This window comes from Rhyacophila brunnea, unplaced genomic scaffold (genome assembly GCF_057557595.1).
Source record: "Rhyacophila brunnea isolate RB1 unplaced genomic scaffold, BYU_Rbru_1.0 scaffold_5, whole genome shotgun sequence".
Taxonomy (NCBI): Eukaryota; Metazoa; Arthropoda; class Insecta; order Trichoptera; family Rhyacophilidae; genus Rhyacophila; species Rhyacophila brunnea.
The window spans coordinates 50,588,809-50,609,156 of record NW_028233170.1 but is presented as its reverse complement, the minus strand read 5'-3'; the positions used below and the strand labels follow the sequence as shown (position 1 = coordinate 50,609,156).

The 20,348-nt window shown below is 32.2% G+C and overlaps 1 protein-coding gene across 2 annotated transcripts in view; it reads right to left on the bottom strand.

Moving 5' to 3' along the window:
* The window catches only part of Ndae1 (Na[+]-driven anion exchanger 1), a 119,602-nt gene that overhangs the window by 61,040 nt on the left and 38,214 nt on the right, over window positions 1-20,348 (bottom strand). Inside the window, exon 3 of one of the 2 annotated variants that reach the window (XM_085955453.1) lies at window positions 15,792-15,895. In XM_085955453.1, the coding sequence (XP_085811579.1) occupies window positions 15,792-15,895 (104 nt within the window). Of the gene's footprint in view, window positions 1-15,791; window positions 15,896-20,348 lie in introns of those variants that run through there. The other variant, XM_085955454.1, reaches the window with a different exon arrangement.

Sequence of the window (20,348 nt, the reverse complement as noted above, 5' to 3'; positions counted from 1 at the left end):
ACCGTCTTTACAGAGTGTGGGCATATTATAAATATCCTCTGGTTAATATGATGTTGAAGGTTGAGGATTAATTTCATTACATTGCGAGGGTGGGGTAAACGTTAAAAATATATCGTATTTGAAACATTTTTTACTTTACGTGATACTGACGATTCAGTGTCTTCAATTCCATTTTGTTGCCTCGAAAGAAGTAGGTACCTAATATTTTATACCCGCGACTCGATTCTTACCTACACCTTTATTAGTTCCCTGCATAAAATAAGAATACTACGTAATGTTGATGTATTATTAACAGTTTATATGTAAAAATAAAATCTTTCCCTAATTTGAAAAAAAATATTTAAATAATACTAAAGAAAGGCCACTACATTGTGATAAACATGACATATGTACCGAACGCTTCAAGAACATAATCTAAAAACGATGCGTGAATATTTTCACAGTATTATTGACGAATTAATGGATAATAAGGATTTTATAAAACGTCAATACGTAAGTATAATGTATTGTAAATTAAGTCTTTGAAAGATGATAAATAATAATCGATAAATTGTGATGTCTTTAGTCTGAAACAACACCTTCAACGGCAACGAAGTCGATTTGTAGCAAACCGTCAAAATCATAGTCAGTGTGAAATAAATCGGATGTGCTCTACGGTAAAAAATTTGTGCGAAATGAAATGATCGTATGTGCAACATTGCTCACATACGACTAATTCAGATGCATTTTTAGAATAGCTGCACATACGATTTATTTAATATGGTATTCATGCTGTCTCAGATTTTTTTTAAAATATAAGCATACGTTCAGATTGTGGGGAAAAAAAATCCGCTTCGAGTGGTATCATTAACTCATTTTGACCAAAAACTGCACATAGGTCATATTGAATATGCAGCGACGATATATATGTAATGTATCGTATAAAAAACAACGCCCGTTTAAATTCACTTCGTATTTGTAGAATATATATAGTGAAATATGTACATTACTATAAAAACAGAGTTTTAAATTAATAAAGTATGTCAAAATATTATAATGTATCTATCTGTCTTGAAAAAATACTTCATAATGCAATTAATTTAATGAACAATATCGTCTAAAATCTAGGTTGGATAGAAAACAATAATTCCAAAATAATAATAATTATATTATTATGAAATTAAAACGTATAAAGGAAAAGTTACAGTAGCACGCAGTGGTATGGGAAATTGCATAGGTACTGGGTATATCGGGTACCTAAGTACTAAAAACGAATTACAATAAAGGAACAAACAATGGTTACTACATGGTAAAACAGCGTTTACTGAAAACCTTTAAAGTAAAATATAATAATTGATAGGGTACATTGGCATATTATTATTTAATCTTCTTCTTTCTTACACAATATTAACGTGACGAGGCTTATCGCTGATCATTTATATGGATAAAAAGAAGTAGAAGTTCATAAAACAAAATAATTTTGATTTCAAACATTTCAAACAATGTTAATAATCTGATATTCATTTAACACATTTTAAATATGTTACGTGCCTACTCGAAGTAATGCAATGCACAAGACCAAGAGGGGTGGAAACAGTGTGAAGAGGCTGATGGTGATGATGACTAGACGAAGATATTGTGTTGAATTAGAATAAGCATGGCCATTGACACGCATGGTAATATATTATAACGGTTTGCGGCGAAGCATACTTTAAACTTCCACAATGTAGACATTGTTATGAAGATTGTGTTGTTAGCCATTCATTGGACTCCTCGGGTACCTATTTGCTGTGTGCGTGAACAGAAACAATGCAATAACCATTGCTGTCTCGTGTGGAACAAAATTCAAATATATACTATTTCTACCAATACACATAGGTAATATAATATATTATATATAAAGCATATTTGTGGTTTCTTTTTCTTCAGAAAAATAAAAAATTCTTGCGGAATTACTTGGGGACATTACTGCCATTTCGTAACGTATTTCCCGCCAAAAATGTTTACTGAACCAAAAAAATATTTAATATAGAAATAGCGACATGGTTCTTCTTTTAATGTAAGAACTGGAATGGCGTCGGCAATCTTAAGGCGAGACAAGTTTTAGAGGTGACGAAAGAAAACACTCCAATTATTTTTAGCGGGATGAATTTTTTAGACTGCTTGCTGCAAGTTCACTGAAATATTTCTTAAGCTAGTTTTCATTGTGAAAGGTTTGCCGAAAAGCAAACACAAAGTTAAACAAGAAAATATAATGACTCGTAAGAAATTTGAACTATGCATATTGTTTTATGAGTCTCAGTTCTTCAATCAGTGTAAAATATTAGTTTCGTGAAAAGAAACGATTGAGATTGTCATGAATCTGTCCAAATTAACATTAACTGGAGTCGATCCAATACTGGATTCAAATTCAAATTTATTTAACATACATAATTATGAAAACACTTTTGAGAAAATATATTATGTATAATCAATAGAAAAAATCTTTTTGCAAAAAGTATGACACCCCGAAGGAATCGAGCCTGCATCTCTCGGGTATCGCGCCTATGCACATAGACCACTATGCTAAAGGCGTCATACTTAATTGCGACAAATGTTAACTAATGGCTTTTAATACTTTCTTAATTACTTTCACAATTAAGCTACTATTGGCGATCGGTTTTTGTATTTTAAATCTTGTAAATTATTCATTGAATAAAAAAAATAGTTAATTCAAATTTATTTATTTAAATATAGGTACTAAGTAAACTTTACAAATTACAATTTGAAGACATACCTCAGCGTGACATGAAAAAGCAAAGAAACAGAACCAGTATTAAATGAGTATAATGAGTAAAGTAGGTACCTATATGCAGTACACCGAATGAGCTAAATAGAACTGAAGGTCTCTCCTAGGTTCTTCCACTCTGCTCAGACCCCACCATCAAGTTCATCAATTTAGAGGATTCTAGGTCGCCCCTGCGGTCGTTTAATGCCCCTTGGGTACCACTGTTCAATTTTCCCGACTTCTATCACATTACGTACTCTATTATGCATTTATTATTTTGTGGCATTTTCGCGTTATGCCCAACGTGCACAATTCCATGCCACGTTTTGTTATTCAAATATTATATTAAAGCATATTCATTTATATTGCAAACAAACAGTTACATATTATATTACAGAGAAATAATAAAAGAGTACTTACCTACTTACATTATATCTATACATATAAAACAAAGTCGGGTTAGTTACACCATTTATAACTCAAGAACGGCTGGACCGATTTTTATAATCTTTGATTTGTTGGATTTGTCTCCGCCTCGAATATCAGAATAACTATTAAAACATCGGATAAATTACGGAAAAAATAAATTATGAAGAAAATTCATTTTCTCATACATTTTGACATTTTGAACAATGAACCTCGCGCATTCGAAAATAAAAGAAAATCACAAAAAATTTAAATCCGTATACAACGCCATCTCTGATACATGATAGAAACCATAAACAAGAAACAAACAAACAAACAAAAGAAAGAATGTTAGTCGAAATGTCTAACTTTCAATGGTGTAGTGTGCCCAACATTTCGTGCTTCATGTCAACAGCTCAATTTGCTTGAAAACGATACTCATTGGGATATGACAATCGCTGAAGCAATTGTTTTTATATCTCCAAATCAGATACGCACATTATTTGCTATCATTATTTAGATATATTCCCATCGAATCCACCTGAACTGTGGAACAAGTACAAGGATGACATGTTAGAAAACATTTGACATCGAATTCGTGTCAGTTCAGGGAATCCCGATCTCAAGGTGAATGAGAGGTCAAGGGGATTGATCGAATAGATGTGTTACCTCATGTGCGGCAGTTTGTTAGTCAAGTTAGTAATGCCAACGCCACATCGTGAAATGAACGACGCTTTCAATCGAGAATTGGAACGTGAACGTGAATATGATCGAGATGAATTGAACCAATCAGTTCGAACGAATGTACCACTGTTGAACCCCCAACAGAAAGAAGTGTACGATACATTAATGAAGGCAATTAATGATGGAAATGGTGGCTTATTTTCCTCGACGCGCCCGGTGGAACTGGGATGACATTCCTCATGACATTGATTTTGGCTACTGTTCGTGCGAGATCCGAAAATGCTGTAGCAGTTGCTTCTTCTGGGATAGCGGCCACGTTGCTAGAAAGATGCCAAACGCCTCATTCAAAGTTGAAATTGCCCTTAAACCTGCAAACGTCTGAAAAACCGATATGCAACATTGCGAAAAACTCAGTAATGGCCAAAGTTTTGTTAGCAAGTAAAATCATCACATGGGATGAATGCACAATGGTGCACAAACGCGCATTGAAAGCACTCAATCGAACTATGAAAGATCTGCGTAATGACGATCAACAAATTACAAGGCCAATCCTTGAGTGTTTGTGGCCTGAATCTATAAAATGAATGTTTCTCTCACGGTTAATTGTACGTAAAATGTTCATGTGTCGGCAAACCATCTGCTTTGTTCGTTTTCGCACCTGACAACAAAACGAAAAATGTCGTATATCACAAGGTGCTTCAATGAAGGGAATTGACCTGAGTGCAACCCATCCAGCAAATAGTTTAACAGAAAGTAGTGCACAATGCTACGCGAATCATTTCGATTCGCTTCAATAAAGCAAATGCCTTGCTGCCACGTGAATTACATTCTTTTTTTTCTTTTGACCATGTCCTATCCTAATAGGATCATATGGGCCTCCACAGAGTAGAGATTTGTATTAACAGATTTTATTTTTACGAAAAATGGATGTCAGCCACTTGCTCAACGTATTAGGACAATACTCTGACTCATGCACAAATTGAAAAACAATATGTGAACTTGCCAGACCCAGTGACCTGGGACCCTCTACCCTATAGACAGGCGCTTAATCCACGCGGTCATCGTGGGTGTACAGTGTGTACAGTTCGATGTAATTAAAATACCTTTCATGTTGATTTGATTTTTGCACATTTATTGAACTTATTCATTTTGAGTATTCATTTTAACTTAATAATAAACTGAATATAATTCAGCTAATAAGTTAACACAAAATTATTGATTCTGAGGCGGTACGAAGTTCGCCGGGTCAGCTAGTATTATATATAAACCAAAAAAATAATAATTATAAAACTATTAATATACTAGGTTTCCCCAAGTATATAAAATATCTCCCTCAGTCCCCCGGATAACTCAAGAGCACCTCAGAGAGCGACTGCATTACCTCTTTGGATTTCTATGCTTATTCAATTTCTCAGGTATTCAGTTGCACGGCATTCCCCTGTTTTATTACATATTATTAGAAGTTAAAGCGTTTTTGTTTCATTTGAACGATATGAAAACTTTGTATGCTTAAAAAAGCTTTTAACTCTATAAAATTTATATTACTTTAGAAATAGACTTGAAAAGATCAATTGTCAATTATTAATATTGCATAAAAATATGTGACATTTTTATTATATACATCTGTCAACAAGTAGTATTCATTTGTTTTTTTCACGGGAGGTCGATTGTTATTTAAAATTTCTGTCGTCTCTTATTAACTTTATTAGTAGTAGTGTTTCGAACAATGTAAATGGTGAATTGATTTTTGAACCTCGCCATTTACTCAGTGTTGCTACTTTTTTATTGCCTTTAAAATGAAAAATATTCCTTAATGGATGTTTGATGTCCGAGATTATTTTTAAAATATATTTTTTTCATTTTACCGGTACCTATCTAGTTACATTGAATCTTCTTGTATATTTTCACGATGGCAACTTTTAAACTGTCACATGTAAAATATTTCAGTTTGTCGATAACTGAAATCATATTATCAGATAGACTTTACGTATCCATTAAACGAAGTGCTTGTCTTATACACTTTCGATATTTATTTTAGTAATATCTTTCATAATATATTGAAGTGAGTTCATTTATATTTTATTTGAAATATGAACGACGTAGATTTTCATTTAAATGTTGTTTATGGCTTAGCAAATGTATTCTCTGAAAAATTAAATACTACTCGACTTGATTCAGTATTTATTGTCGACCTATTTTAAGGGTTTTTTTCCTTGTTTAGCACTTATCTAATCGGTGATTGAAGTTATCACGAAGAGACGATTTACGTGGCTGGGGAATGTATTCCGGATGCCGCCAAAGAATGCGGCACTTCGTACCCTTGTGGCACAGCCTCAAGGGTTCCGTCGCCGTGGCCGGCCCTCCCTCACCCTGCAGCGATGCTACAAAAGCGACCCACGTGCTGCAGTTCTGACATCTCCCGCCATGTCAGAAGGTAGGAAGTAACGCGCAGGAGTTGGCGATGGACCGAGGGAAGTGGCGCCAACTTGTGCTTGCCCTATGCCCCAATGTTGGAACGTGACAGGGTGAAAGAAGAAGAAGATTGTTATTTTATACTTTTATTTGGTTATTTTTGTTTAATATAGGATTCAAAGTATATTATTAAACTTATTTTACTATTGTAAAAGTAATTCAAGATTTATCATATCATATCCTGGAAAATAAATAATCCTACAAATTTGCAATATAAAAATACTTGAAGGTAATTCAATTATTAGTCTTGGTAATGTTTTGTCTACTTCAAGTTAATGGACGAAGGATTCTGCTCAACATTTTTGTTTACTGTCTTTTTGATACTTTTATTTATGATGAGTATTTATGTATTATGATGACTACTTTTCGATACCGACAATATAACCTTTAATTACTTATATATTATTAAGATTTGAGCGGAATATGTATACCTATGCGTTTATATTGACGGAAATAATTATTAAATTATAATTTTCATCTCACATTTATGGAGGATATCTATTAAAAAGTAAGTAAATAACAGTAGTAAAGTAATAATATTATTCTAGTTCTTGTTGGTTTAACAAATTTTGAAAAAAGCCATTATACTGGATGATTTGTTAGGTTGGGTTAGGTTAGGTTAGGTTTTCATTCTTTAATTTATGAATTTTTTCAAAATCGGCTATGAAAATTGAGGCGCTTCCCGCCTGGCTTCCTGTAAACCGACTTGTAACATTATTTTAAATAAAACACAATAATATTACAAGACAGTTTTCATTTACTAACAAGTACGTTGCTAATATTTATTTATTTTATAAATATTATATTTAAAAATTGTGAAAACGCGATTAATCTAAATATGTTGAAATACTTAATTTATTGTAAGCAATAAAGTAAAACAACTCCCCAGCTTTAACCTAATTTTGACAATTACTTACCGTTATTTATTCTTTATCATGAGAACTATTTAACTTAATATGGTAAAAAAACAGATTAATATGTTTAAAAACCTCCTTACAGTAATAAATTCAATATACGCAGGTAAACAATTTTTTTACAATTATCCTGCTGTTTGCTAGTAATTTTATCAGGAAACATTGATTCCCTGGTCGGTAAAATCGAATTTAACGATGAATAACGAGCTGTCAACGTATGGATGGAAAAAAGACTTCTAAACAGTTGGGAGTTACAACCATTTTCACACGATCATGTTTCTAGATACGCTTTTGTTATATATATATATGAAAGACTCTATGTATACTGCTGGGATTTCATTCAAAGAAAATCGCTTCCCGTAAATACTATTAGATGAGTATCTCACCTTAACCTGGTTTATCACCCGCTGTTCAATTATCACTTGTTCAGCATGCTCATAGTATATGTAGGTGTAAGTGGGCTTCTCTCTCTCTCACTCTCTGTCTCTCAATATGTCAATGTCACCGAAGTGCGGAAAACTTAGCGTTTCCAATAAAAGCCATACAATATAATCGCATGGAAAATTATGTCTATGTGAAGCCATTTTATATAGATGATGAAGAATGTAACGATGAACTGTTTTTGATAAAAATTAAAATACAGTTTAATCCCACCCTATCAAAAATCCTATGTCTTCTTTCCTCTTTATTCATGTATGCTGTTAGACGTACTGCAGAATATATATCACCAATACCATACCAAGCGAGGGAGTTGGGGGTGTGTAGCAGGATTCAATGACGGCAACGCAAAAAAACGTGTTATCAAAAATATATTAAATTCAAATACATAAACTGTATCTTATGTAGAAATATATGAAGTACCTACATACCTATATAGCATACCGTTGAAGGGCGGGATTTACCAAAGGGTGGTAAATCGAAAAATTTACCCAAAATGTGTTTAAAAGTACAAATTAATACCTCTACGGCTAATGCATCACAGGTATTAAATTTCATAAATGGGATAAAAATCGCATGCGACGCAATTTATTTTTACGCTATTAATGAAATATGTAAGTATCTCGACAATTTCATAGACCTGAGTATATGAAATAATCCGTGCTATGAATAATATAGAAATAAAATAATTATTTAAACTTTTTTCATTTCATTTTCTATATTTGAGGGAGGGGCGGCAACTATCCTTAGCGCGGCTTTGTACGTCACGAACGGTCTTCTCATGTTCTCAAGAATCTTTCTCGCTTGCCAGTCTCGTTGTGGTGAGGATAGAATTTTGCATCCTACCAGAATGACTGAATCTGGTCGGGTTGAAGAAAGGCATGTGAGGTTTAAACTCTCTTGGGGTATCTGTATCACGTGGCCGAGCCAGGTCAAATGTTGTATTTTCATTGTCCTTCGTTCTCGCAAAATAATACATTCAGTATAAGTCCTCGAAGCTCAATAATATACCTACAGTTACTTCTAGTCTCCATAAGAAGTCATGATTTGCTACTGTAAAACACTGCCGTCAGAATGCATGCATTTAGAAAACATGCGAACTTTAGTTACCTACCCCTAAAGTAGAATTGGATATTTAGTGACAATAACAAAATATATCTTATATAGTGGAAAATTAATAAGTAGTAGTATTAATAAATAATAACAACACATTTTACATAGTATTAAAATGGCGACAATTTGAGTTAAGTATACAAAGCAGACTTGCGGTATACAGTCGTCTTTGAGAATGTCGAGGAAGTAAAATGTGGCCTGTTATTGAGGAAGACGGAAAAGCTCAGTAAAATCGTAAAGCTCTTTAACAGCTTCACTTAAAAGAGATGATACTACATGAGAGCGGGTTACGGTCAAAGCCCCGCTAAAATAAAAATAAAACTATAACAAAATATTTCATACAGTTCTAAGTAGCAATTATTATAAATTATTAATAATAACTATATGTCTATGCAGACTTCATAAAAGATAATCCGCAGTCTGAATAGATTAAGGACGTCGAAGAAAAAAAAATGTGTCCAGACGAAGCTTTTATATAAAATAAAAGTACTCAATGCTTTTAAGGGGCCGCTGAAGAGCTCGACGTTCAAATATAATTCAGTATAAAAAGGACCTCGGCGTCGTAACTACGTTAATTTAAATCGATCTTTTTGCAAAAATCACTAATCATCGGAGATTTTATTTCAAGAAACATTATTATTATTACTGATAATTTCTGCCGCGAAACATTATTATTTTTTTAATGAACACCTGCGAGATGTAAAGCCGATCAGAAAACAGGGCTGTCAAAATAATATTAAGCATTCATATTTTTTAAATGTTAATTTCATCATAGTTTTTAATCAAACCTGTGCAAGTACGTACTGATAACTTGGGTGGATTTTGTAGCAAACATACTATTGATATATATACGGGTATATTATTATTATAACCCAATTCAAATTGAACATAGGTTGATACTCAAATACTATTATAGTATGTTTATGATTTCGAGAAAATAATACGATGGTATAATTAATCCATATCAATTATTTGAAAACATTACATTCGCACTTTGCACAAAATTACAAACACATTCGAAGTTTGCCGCACACGTACAGACCACGTGATATTTGTTTACGCAAAATCGTCGCTTTTCAAAATGACGAATTTGATTACCAGATTTTACTGCGATGAATCAATATGTTCCTTTTTGTCTTTTTTTATTCGTAGGTTTGTTTACTATGTACACCGAGAAATTTCCATTTATAAACTCGGAAACGATTTTTACAGAAGAGTTTTGGAATATAATGCAACCAAAACTGGAAAAAATTCTATCATGGGTGTTGACTTCCTAAATTAGCTAACCCCATGTTCATGCCACTACGTGAACCACAGTGGATATTAAGCCATTTCCACACTGGCAACAAGTTGCTGGCAACCTCATTAAATTTTACGATACTTACCATAATTGCTTAAGAAATTTTACGATAATCATCATAATTATCGTAAAATCTAACGAGGTTGCCAGCAAATTAACTTGTTGTCAGTGTGGACCCGGCATTAGATGCACAAAACTTAAATAATATATATTATAAATAAAAATTTGAAATTATAAATATATATGATTTATGTCTTCGACAGCCCTGATAAAATAAATGTGAAATATGAGTCAGATCAGTCATAGAGCAAATTTATTAACACAAACAACTTTGACACGACCTTTTTATATTAACTAGTAGACCAGATATTATGGACCACATGTTAAAAAATCATATTTTCAATTCTCAAGGCCAATTCTGTAGAATGTCCTCATTATTTGTAGATGTATTTCTAGTAAACTCTGAGGCTACAGCCCTTTGTTAAGTTTTTTTGTGCAATGGATCTTCATTTAAATCTAACAACCAACTAACAGTACCTACCTAAGTAAGTAAGCGACTAAATAAAACATGAATAAATATCTTTTTAATTTACAAACGTTGCTGCTAACGTATAGAATATTACACATTTAAAAAAAATTAGAACATTAAAATAATTAATTGATAGTCTAATTTAATGGTATTAAATAGTAAAATACAGAAAGTTATAAAAAACTGCTCAGATTATAATTTTGGTTATATCAATGTTCTTATTTTATTTTTCACTCTTTTGAAATGAATGGGGCCCATTATATGTTCCCAAAATTATTGTGATATCCTGAACATATAGATTCTAAAAGATACACATAAGAGATAATTAGCTTCTTATAAAATATAAAAACTCAACATTTTAATGAAAACTTTATTGATCTATCTGGTAAATATTTATTGCCGAAGTATTTATACTAGTAGGTACCTAATTCAATCTCAGCTCTCTTTTATAAGAAGGTTATTGTTTGAACAAATTTCAGTCGTATCTGTCAGAAGATATTATTTTCAGAAGAGCTCGGTAAATATTTGCCCTTACATATTACACACAATCAAGCAAAGTCAGATTTAGACAATATAACATATATAAGTCAATTTAATCGAATAGATATTGTTAAATGTATTGTGAACGAAATGAATTTTCTTGTTCAATTAAATGAGCACCTTATTATCAAAAGATACCTAACGACCATTTTCGAGTTTTTTCAAATTTTGATGCCAAACTGTTCTCTATGGCAATACCTATAGAATAAATATTCATTCGCTTGCGTAACTGCTTTAAATACAGAGATAATTCATGTTGAAAATCATGTTCAGTATCAAATCGTGCTCAAATCCCTAATGGTTTAGTTTCAAAATAGACTCATATCCATACAACCAATAACATCAGAGATAAAAACCGCCATTTTGATTTTTCGTCCAATTAAGACCGTAGAAGGAAAGGTCACTGCCTTCAGTCTAACCTTCAGGATTGTTGTGACAGTAATTTTCTCCGTGTTTTCATTGAATTCTTATTATTTTTTTGAGATTTTTAAGACTATGAGTGGTTCAGTGTGTTCAACAATTCTACTAGCACATATTGGTAAAGCTAGAAAACGCCAGAGGAATCCGGAAAGATGAAAAAGTCGATTACAAACAAATGACAGGCAAGTTATCTTGAAGTTTTAACCAACATGGGTGTATTCTTATTTGTATCAATTTATTTGATTTTATTTTACGTGATAAAATTTTTCTTTAAAAAATGCTTTCATTAAGTACCTATATGAATATAATATTTGTATAGATAGATAATAAAATGTACTTTATACGTATGTAAATGTACATTATATGAATATAATATTTGTATAGGAATAAGTACCTACCTACTTTTTTTACAAATGATAAAATCAGAAAAAATTCTACCTACTAATTGAAAGTACCTATGTATTACTAAATTCTCTTTACTAAAATTGAATTTACTAAAAATAGAATTATGTTTGACAGGTAAACATAAACTAACAATAATGACGTGATATGATATTTTATGATTGACATTGATAAAAACAAACTTAATATCCATTACCACACTTTATTCATGAATACTTATGATGATTCTTATGAATCTTAATATGATGATACTATCATACTTCTTATGACATTTTATGATAGTCATTGATAAAAACAAACATATACATTACCTACCGCACCGTATTCATGAATAGGTACTGTGGGTATTTATACCTAGTATTAATTTTTATTATTGAGTGTCAGGCTAGCTATCATTAGCTGCTGCATCGTAAAGATATTTAGCATTATTAGTTTAAATACCATTGGTGAACACGTGTAAATAATAATATTTTGCAACCTAAAATAATCGAAATACATCGAAATTTTATACACATTATACCTACAATACATAATAATATAATATAGGTATAATAAAGTATAAATAATGGAATGTAATGTGTAAAATTTTATGTGATAAGTGATAACCATATGAATTAGACATATAAAGAAAAAAAAATATTATTTTTTAAAATTACGTTTACCCATTTGTTCTACAAAAAAATGGTTTTTGTCTCTCGTGTTAAATTTGCGCAATTCGAGATAAGTGTTGAGATTGCGCAATTATTACTGTTTGTATTTTTTTTATTTTTCGGGGTTTCGGCCTTCGGGATTCCGGCCATTCAGGATTTCAGCATTCAGGATTTCGGCATTCGGGATTTCGGCTTTAGGAATTTAGGCTTTCGGGATATCGGCCATTCGGGATTTCGGCCATTCGGGATTTCAGCATTCGGGATTTCGGCCTTCGGGATTTCGGCTTTCAGGATATCGGCCTTTAGGGATTTCGGCCATTCGGGATTTCAGCATTCGGGATTTCGGCATTCGGGATTTCGACTTTAGGAATTTAGGCTTTCGGGATTTCAGCCATTCGAGATTTCGGCCATTCGGGATTTCAGCATACGGGATTTCGGCTTTCGGGATTTAGGCTTTCGGGATTTCGGCCTTCGGAATTTCGGGATTTCGGCCTTTCGGGATCTCGGCCATTCGGGATTTCAGCATTCAGGATTTCGGCCTTCGGGATTTCGGCTTTAGGAATTTAGGCTTTCGGGATTTCAGCCATTCGGCAATTCGGGATTTCAGCATTAGGGATTTCAGCTTTCGGGATTTCGGCCTTTCGGGATTTCGGCTTTTCGGGATTTCGGCCATTCGGGATTTCAGCCATTCGGGATTTCAGCATTCGGGATTTCGGCGTTCGGGATTTCGACCGGCACCCGGTATATTGTATTATCGTTTTATATTGCAAGTATGTAATGAAGACGTATAGTGTAATGTTTTAATGTCGAAATTATTTTCTTAATTATCACTAATATTAATTATTGTATTTCAACAATTTTAGTTAGGTTAGGTACATATCTCTAAATTTTACATTTTTCATTTATTTGCTAGTTTTAATCATTATATTGCATATACTATAATCACTATTACTATATTGTATTATCGTTTTATATTGCAAGTATGTAATGAAAACGTATAATTTAAGTTGTAATGTCGAAATTATTTTACGACCAATATTCTTTTTTCTTTGATAAATTATTGCTTACTCCGTCATACACCCCTGGCATAAATTTTTATTTCAATCCACTTTATTTCCTTTCAAAAAAAGCCTATATCCACATGATTGACTTTCAAAACCTACTCAAATCCTATGTTAAGTATCAAAACCTACCTACGTGGATTTTTTAACACTAAATAACTTTTTAAATGTTGCTTTTACATTAGTAATCCGGCAGGTGACGTGTTATTATCTACTTCTTTATTCATTAATTTTATCTCTTCTTATATTTTGCAATAATTAAGCCCACAGCAGTTTTTTCGCTTTTGCCAACAGTTGTGTTCGTGGAGTTAAGCAGGTTTTGATAATATACGCCTCAAATGTTAATGAGAATCGCGATCTTAATTAACAGACTCCATATTTATAAAGTCTCATAAATTGTATTTTCTTAAAATCACGTATAAATAATGAAATATCTTGAAATATAATAGACTTGTTGATGTAACTTTTTACCATACGTTCGATTTCTAGTAGCATAATTAATCGCGGAATTCTTTATTTGTTAATATAACACATGTCATACAATATACTGTTAAAGAATTTATATATAAATAAGCATCTTTCAGTAGTAATTTATTTATTATTCACATTTTTATTTAAAAGCAGCAAAAATAAACACGCATTTCTTTAAAAAAGTAAATATTTATTTTGACTCCGGGATAACTAATATTACAAATCATATGACGAATTATTATTACTAATAGAATTCCCGGCTAATGTTGGCTTTTCTTATCATATATGCAATATTGAATGCTGGGAGATAAGGTCCATTCATATTTTCAGATAGCCAGCGTGCGAATCGCGTCACCTATTTCACACTATACGGTTTTAACCGTACGGAAAAAAATCGAACGGTAAAAATCCGAATCGGCAACAAGTTCACGTTATTTTCATAATATACGGTTTATGCACGGTTTTTTTCCCGACATAAGCTCAGTTTGTGGTTGAGTCTTGTGCTGGCCGTACGATTCAAAACCGTCTACTGTAAGAGCGTGCATTAGGTCACGTACACCGCTAAGTCATTGGTGGCCGTCCGGGCGCCGTGAATACAGTGGAATGGACGGATGCTATATATATAAAACGCCACTAAAAGAATGTCACCGTTAGATTTTTTCCGTACGGTCAAAACCGTATAATGTGAAAGGAGCGTAACGCAGCAATATTATTTGTCGCAGACTCGCAAGCATAATATTTTTGTTCAGCTACGCACTAGATATCTCGTCAGAACATATAAACTTTCAAACATTTAAAAGATGTCTAGCCATTTATGTTGAAGTCTTCTACAGGCACTCCATTGTCGAGTAAGTCAGGCGATTTCTAGCAATATCAATTTAAATAAAAAGCTTCATGTAAAAACAAACATAGCAGCCAGGCTAGGCCGTCGTAAAATCATACTGTAGAGAAGAAATTGACAACCTTTTTAACACGGAGGACGCATTATATTACGCCCTACATATTGTCGATTTATGTGAAAAAGTTTTCAAACCTCTGCTCTGCAGTATGCTAGCGTGTTGGCAGTCTGGATGCAATGTTGTTATGTTGTGAAGGAAATTTGTTTAGATTGGTATTTGCGTTAAGTCGTTTGACGTGCTCGTCAATAGAACACCTGCATTTCCCGTGATTACATTACTACCTATTATATTATCAGGGGTCGATAAACCGGGGTAAATTACCCCAAGTAATTTAAGTTTAGTAAACATATAAATAAAGTTGCACAAACAATTATTGCCTAGTCTAGTTAATGAGCGATGTAAACTTAAGTAATATGTCATTAAGTAGTAGGTAATTTAATCATGTAATGAATATTATTTGCAATAACAAAAATAAAATACGTGTATTTTTGACATGATAGGTGTGTGGGGGTAGTCCCAACGAACCCCTAAGGCAGAGCCGCTCTTGAATACACTCATAGATATATAGATAGACGTTATGTGTCTGGATGTATGTACATATAAATGGACCTTCAACCTAAAACCGCCAAAACAAAATAAAACTTACATAAGTGTCACTAGAATTCACTGTGTAATACAGTAATAAATTCTAAGTTTAATATGAATATATAGCGAGAGAATAATTTTGTATTGTAGATGGAAGATTACCTTCAAAGTCTTGTTCTGTAAATCCTTGATGAAGCGGCTGCCTCGCAGCTGGATCCTTCGGCGCTTCATCCTCCCCCACTCTTGGAGGATCCATCGGCTGTGGCCTGCAACCAATAATATTACACGTTAACATAGTTGAGATTTGGAATTAATAATAAAGGAACGTATTTCAAAAAAATATTTATTGACCAATCAGACAACAACGGTCTGATGAGAAGATACAACGCGCACGTCTGTAGGAATATTGCAGAGCAGTTCCATAAGTTAATATTGAAAGACTACGTTCACCGTACCATATGAATGGCAATGAACATACATACCGAGTAATATCGAACAATCCAATAGAACGCATAAGAAAAATCAGGCCAAAAATTCTGTGGTTAGATATTATAGCTATCAATGTTTTCCATATACTGGGGTCTCAACTGGAAATCCACCACATGGACCGAGTTTTTGGTCTCTTGATAATGATGAAGCAAAAACTAATCTTGTGTTCTTTATATTTTGTTCTAAGTATGCATGTAGGTATTTAATCACTATATTTCTCAATATTGTGTAACGCATGGAAATGTGCATCTTGGGCATAACATGGAAAGATGACGAAAGAAACAAATAATAATGAGTAAGACAATATTATTGATATAATATAAATGAAAATGAGCTGGACAATTTCTGGAAAAATGAAGTCATGCAGTGGTATCCAATGAGCACAAAACGACAACATGGACGCCCTAAAACTCACTGGACTGACTAACTCATAAGTTTGTTGATGTACGTAGCAACGAACTTCGGACCGAAAAGAATAGAAAGGGCTAGGAGAAGCTTTATCCAGAATAAAAGCGACTCTTGCTGATGATGTTGATAATAAGTATATATTGTATAAGTATAAGGTGCAGTGGCAACGGTCACGATTATCGGAATTGAAGTATTCATTTTTCGCAGTTAGATAATAATTATTAATGCGTCACTTTCATGGTGCGATCTGTTAACACTATATTAATTCCCATAATTATGTGGATTAAGTACTATAATTTTATGTTAAGACATTAATGTATTACATATCAATTTCGAATTAATTTTCTCATCATAAAAATGCACCACATATAAACATGTCATATTTGTTTCATACCATCAAAAACATGATTTTAATCATTAAAAAGTATCTACATATATTTAAGTACGGCCAACAAAAAGGCAATGTTTTCATCTCATAATGAAAGTTATTATTTTTAGCAAAATCATATATTTTTCTCCGTTAATGAATTATATATGCGGGATACGAGAATGCTACGCAATAAAAAAATGAACGAAATGAAGCCGGAATATTTTTTTGTTTCATTAGGCATGTTGGAAGACGTCACATGTAATATTTTCAGAGGATATTTCGTATAGAATGAAATTTATCTAGAATACAAATAAAATTGCAAACCCTAATGTGGCGACAGAAGCAGGCCGGGGTTAAGAAAAAATGCCAAGCAATATATTTTATCCGAAAAATTTTACGTAGTCGATATTTGAGTAGTAAAAGAATTTTATTCGTTTGGTCAAAGTAGTTATAAAATTCCAGCACAAAGATATGTAAATAAAAAAGGTTTCGGCAAATCAAGGACATGTCTACGGATTTTCTTTTCTGGCTTGAAATATCGAAAATAAGTACATAATAACTTTTGATTCAGTGATTTTCTGTAATTTGAATTTCAGAAAAGCAGCATCAATATTAATAGGAATATATTATTAGCTACAAGCAGCCTTCGTCCGTTTGCTTCATTTCGTAATATGATATTATAATAAAAACATGAGAATAAGGAGGAATATAAAATAATTTTGAGAATTATTTTATAATGGATTGAACCTTTATGCGTTGTTTGTTATATCAAGATCTATATATTATAAGATACTGTATAATATGAAATAGTATTATTATAATTACGTGTGGAATTCTCTTTTAACTATATGCCTACGTTAATAATACTAATTATCTTTAAATTTCTTCATGTTCTCTGCGGTATTCAATATGCTAGATGTATACATAACTAAAAAACAAATATCACATTATTAACATGCTCCTAATGCCTCATACGTAACACTCGCCCGCTGTCTCTGTAGTTCTCATAATATTATATTTTAGATAAAGTTGCTTCAATATTTTATTGTACATGCCACATGGTTATTTTAATAAAAACTCTAACCGAATTATGATACCTTAGTAGAAGCTTATCTAAAATGACCAAGTTCAATTGTATTACTGATGCTTCGATCAATGTATATTAAATTCGTTGTTAGTTGTATAAGATCACTGTTTTTATAGCATTTAATATTTTTGCTGCAAAGTAGATCAGTTTATATGTAAGCACATCTCCATTACTGTTATCATTGTTATCAGAAGCAAAATTAGTTACTTACATACTCACCTAGTAATAATGCGCTCAACGCATTTAATAATCAACTTAATCTACCTGTTATAATATTATTGGTTTATTGTCACACGTCAGGTAATGATGCTTTCTATATCGTGATTATATTATATGATGGTAAACATCTAGATATTCCATTTTTCTTTATGTAATACTGTCCTCAATATGGGTATTATGAATTATTTATGATAAGCGTACCTACTAATGAATATTGTTAATTGTCATATTTATCTGATACTGCATTGCTAATCCTTTTTATTAGTCTGTAGTAATATGAATTATTTTACATACATTTTTCATTAACGAGTTTTACAAAATACCAACAAAAATATCATTAGAAAAAAATATAACATACATAATTTGAAAAAATCTTTTTTGAAAAAATATGCCACCCAGTGGGACTCGAACCCGAATCCACTGAACTCGCGCCAATGTGCTTTACCTATTGTGCGTCCTATTTAATTACGACGAAAACTAGTAGATTTTACATTTTGAAGCGCTTGCAAATTGCGTTAATTCCGGGTTTTGTGTCTTTAGTTGTCAGTTTGGTGGCTTCATTAAACAGATAAACAGTATTTCTTATTACTTCAAACGTCACCGCAAAATATTGAGGGCTGTGTTAACCATTATTTTTATTGGTTGTATTTATTATTATTTATGTTCAAATAATAAATGCCAGATGTGTGCGCATAAATTAATTTTTGACAATGAAGACAAAATGTCAAATAGGTATGAGGGAAAATGTATTCCTATTTCAAATTGCTCTCATTTAAAGTTAAAAACTTTCACTTACGTATTTTGACTAACTCCATATTATTATTGCACTGTATTGAAATTGTGTTCCATATAAAGAATAAATAAGTGTACAAGTGCAATAATAAAATGCTGTATGTACAATACACAGTCATTAGCGAAAAGAATACATTGTTATAAGATAAGTATTTACACGATTATAGCCATCTGCATTATAATACATTTATTATGTTCCTATAGGTATAGTTTTCGTTTTTTTGTGAATACTTCTTGCTGTGTTTGAAAATATGTATTTTATTATCGCCATAATATGCAACTAAGAGAATAATGGCATAATATTTTATGTATGTCACTGTCCCAATACATATATCTATTCCAGGAAAGACTATATTCCAAATCATGAACTCTAGGGATAAACGTCAGCAAATTTTTCTAGATGTTTGAATAAATAAATATATATTTACCATTTTCGATCTTAATAGGATAATATAGGCCTTCAGAGAGTGGAGGTTTTGTATTAACAGATTTTGTTTTTAAGGGAAATGGATGTTGGTTACTTCCTCAACCTATTAGGTCCATACTCTGACTCATATACAAAATGAAAAACAATATGTGTACTTGCCAGACCCAGGATACGAACCTGGGATCCACGACGTTATTTAATTTACGTATTACAAAAATATTATAATACATATATATTAGTTTTATCAAACATATTAACGGCTTGTAGTTCAGAATTATTACTTTATTCTCATTTCTTTTTCAGATTCGTTCATTGCAAAAAAATATATAGGTACTCTATACATATATAATATATATATATATATTGCGTGTATGAAATGTACTGAATGAAGGCTTCCCTAGCTTCTTCCACTCTTCTCAATCCCTAGTTTTTGCTGTAACGTACATTTACCGTTCGTCGACTTAGCGGAGTTTTAGTGACTCCCTGTGATCATTTAGTGCCTCATGGGATCACTGAATGAGTGCATTTGTCCAAGGGTTGTCTACTCACTGAACGATATGTCCAACTCATTGCTATTCTATCTGCTCGGCAACGTTTATCACATCGCTTAATTTTTAATAATATCTTAATGTGTCCTCAAATTATGTCTAACTAAAGCATAAAGTGTTCTGCCAATATGTGCTATCAGTGTTCGATGATGCACGTGGAACATGGACCTATGAGAAATCCTAAAATTATGAATCATATAATTATCGCCAGAAAAACATAAATTTTACTATTATCTTATCTTTTTTTTCGTTTATTTTGTTAACAACTGTCAATTTATGGTGGAACTGCATTGTAGTGTTGTTTTAATTTAATAAAACGCATTTTTTTGTAGTACTTATTCCACTTTTAATCAATAAATTAGGACCGGTGTCGTCCGCC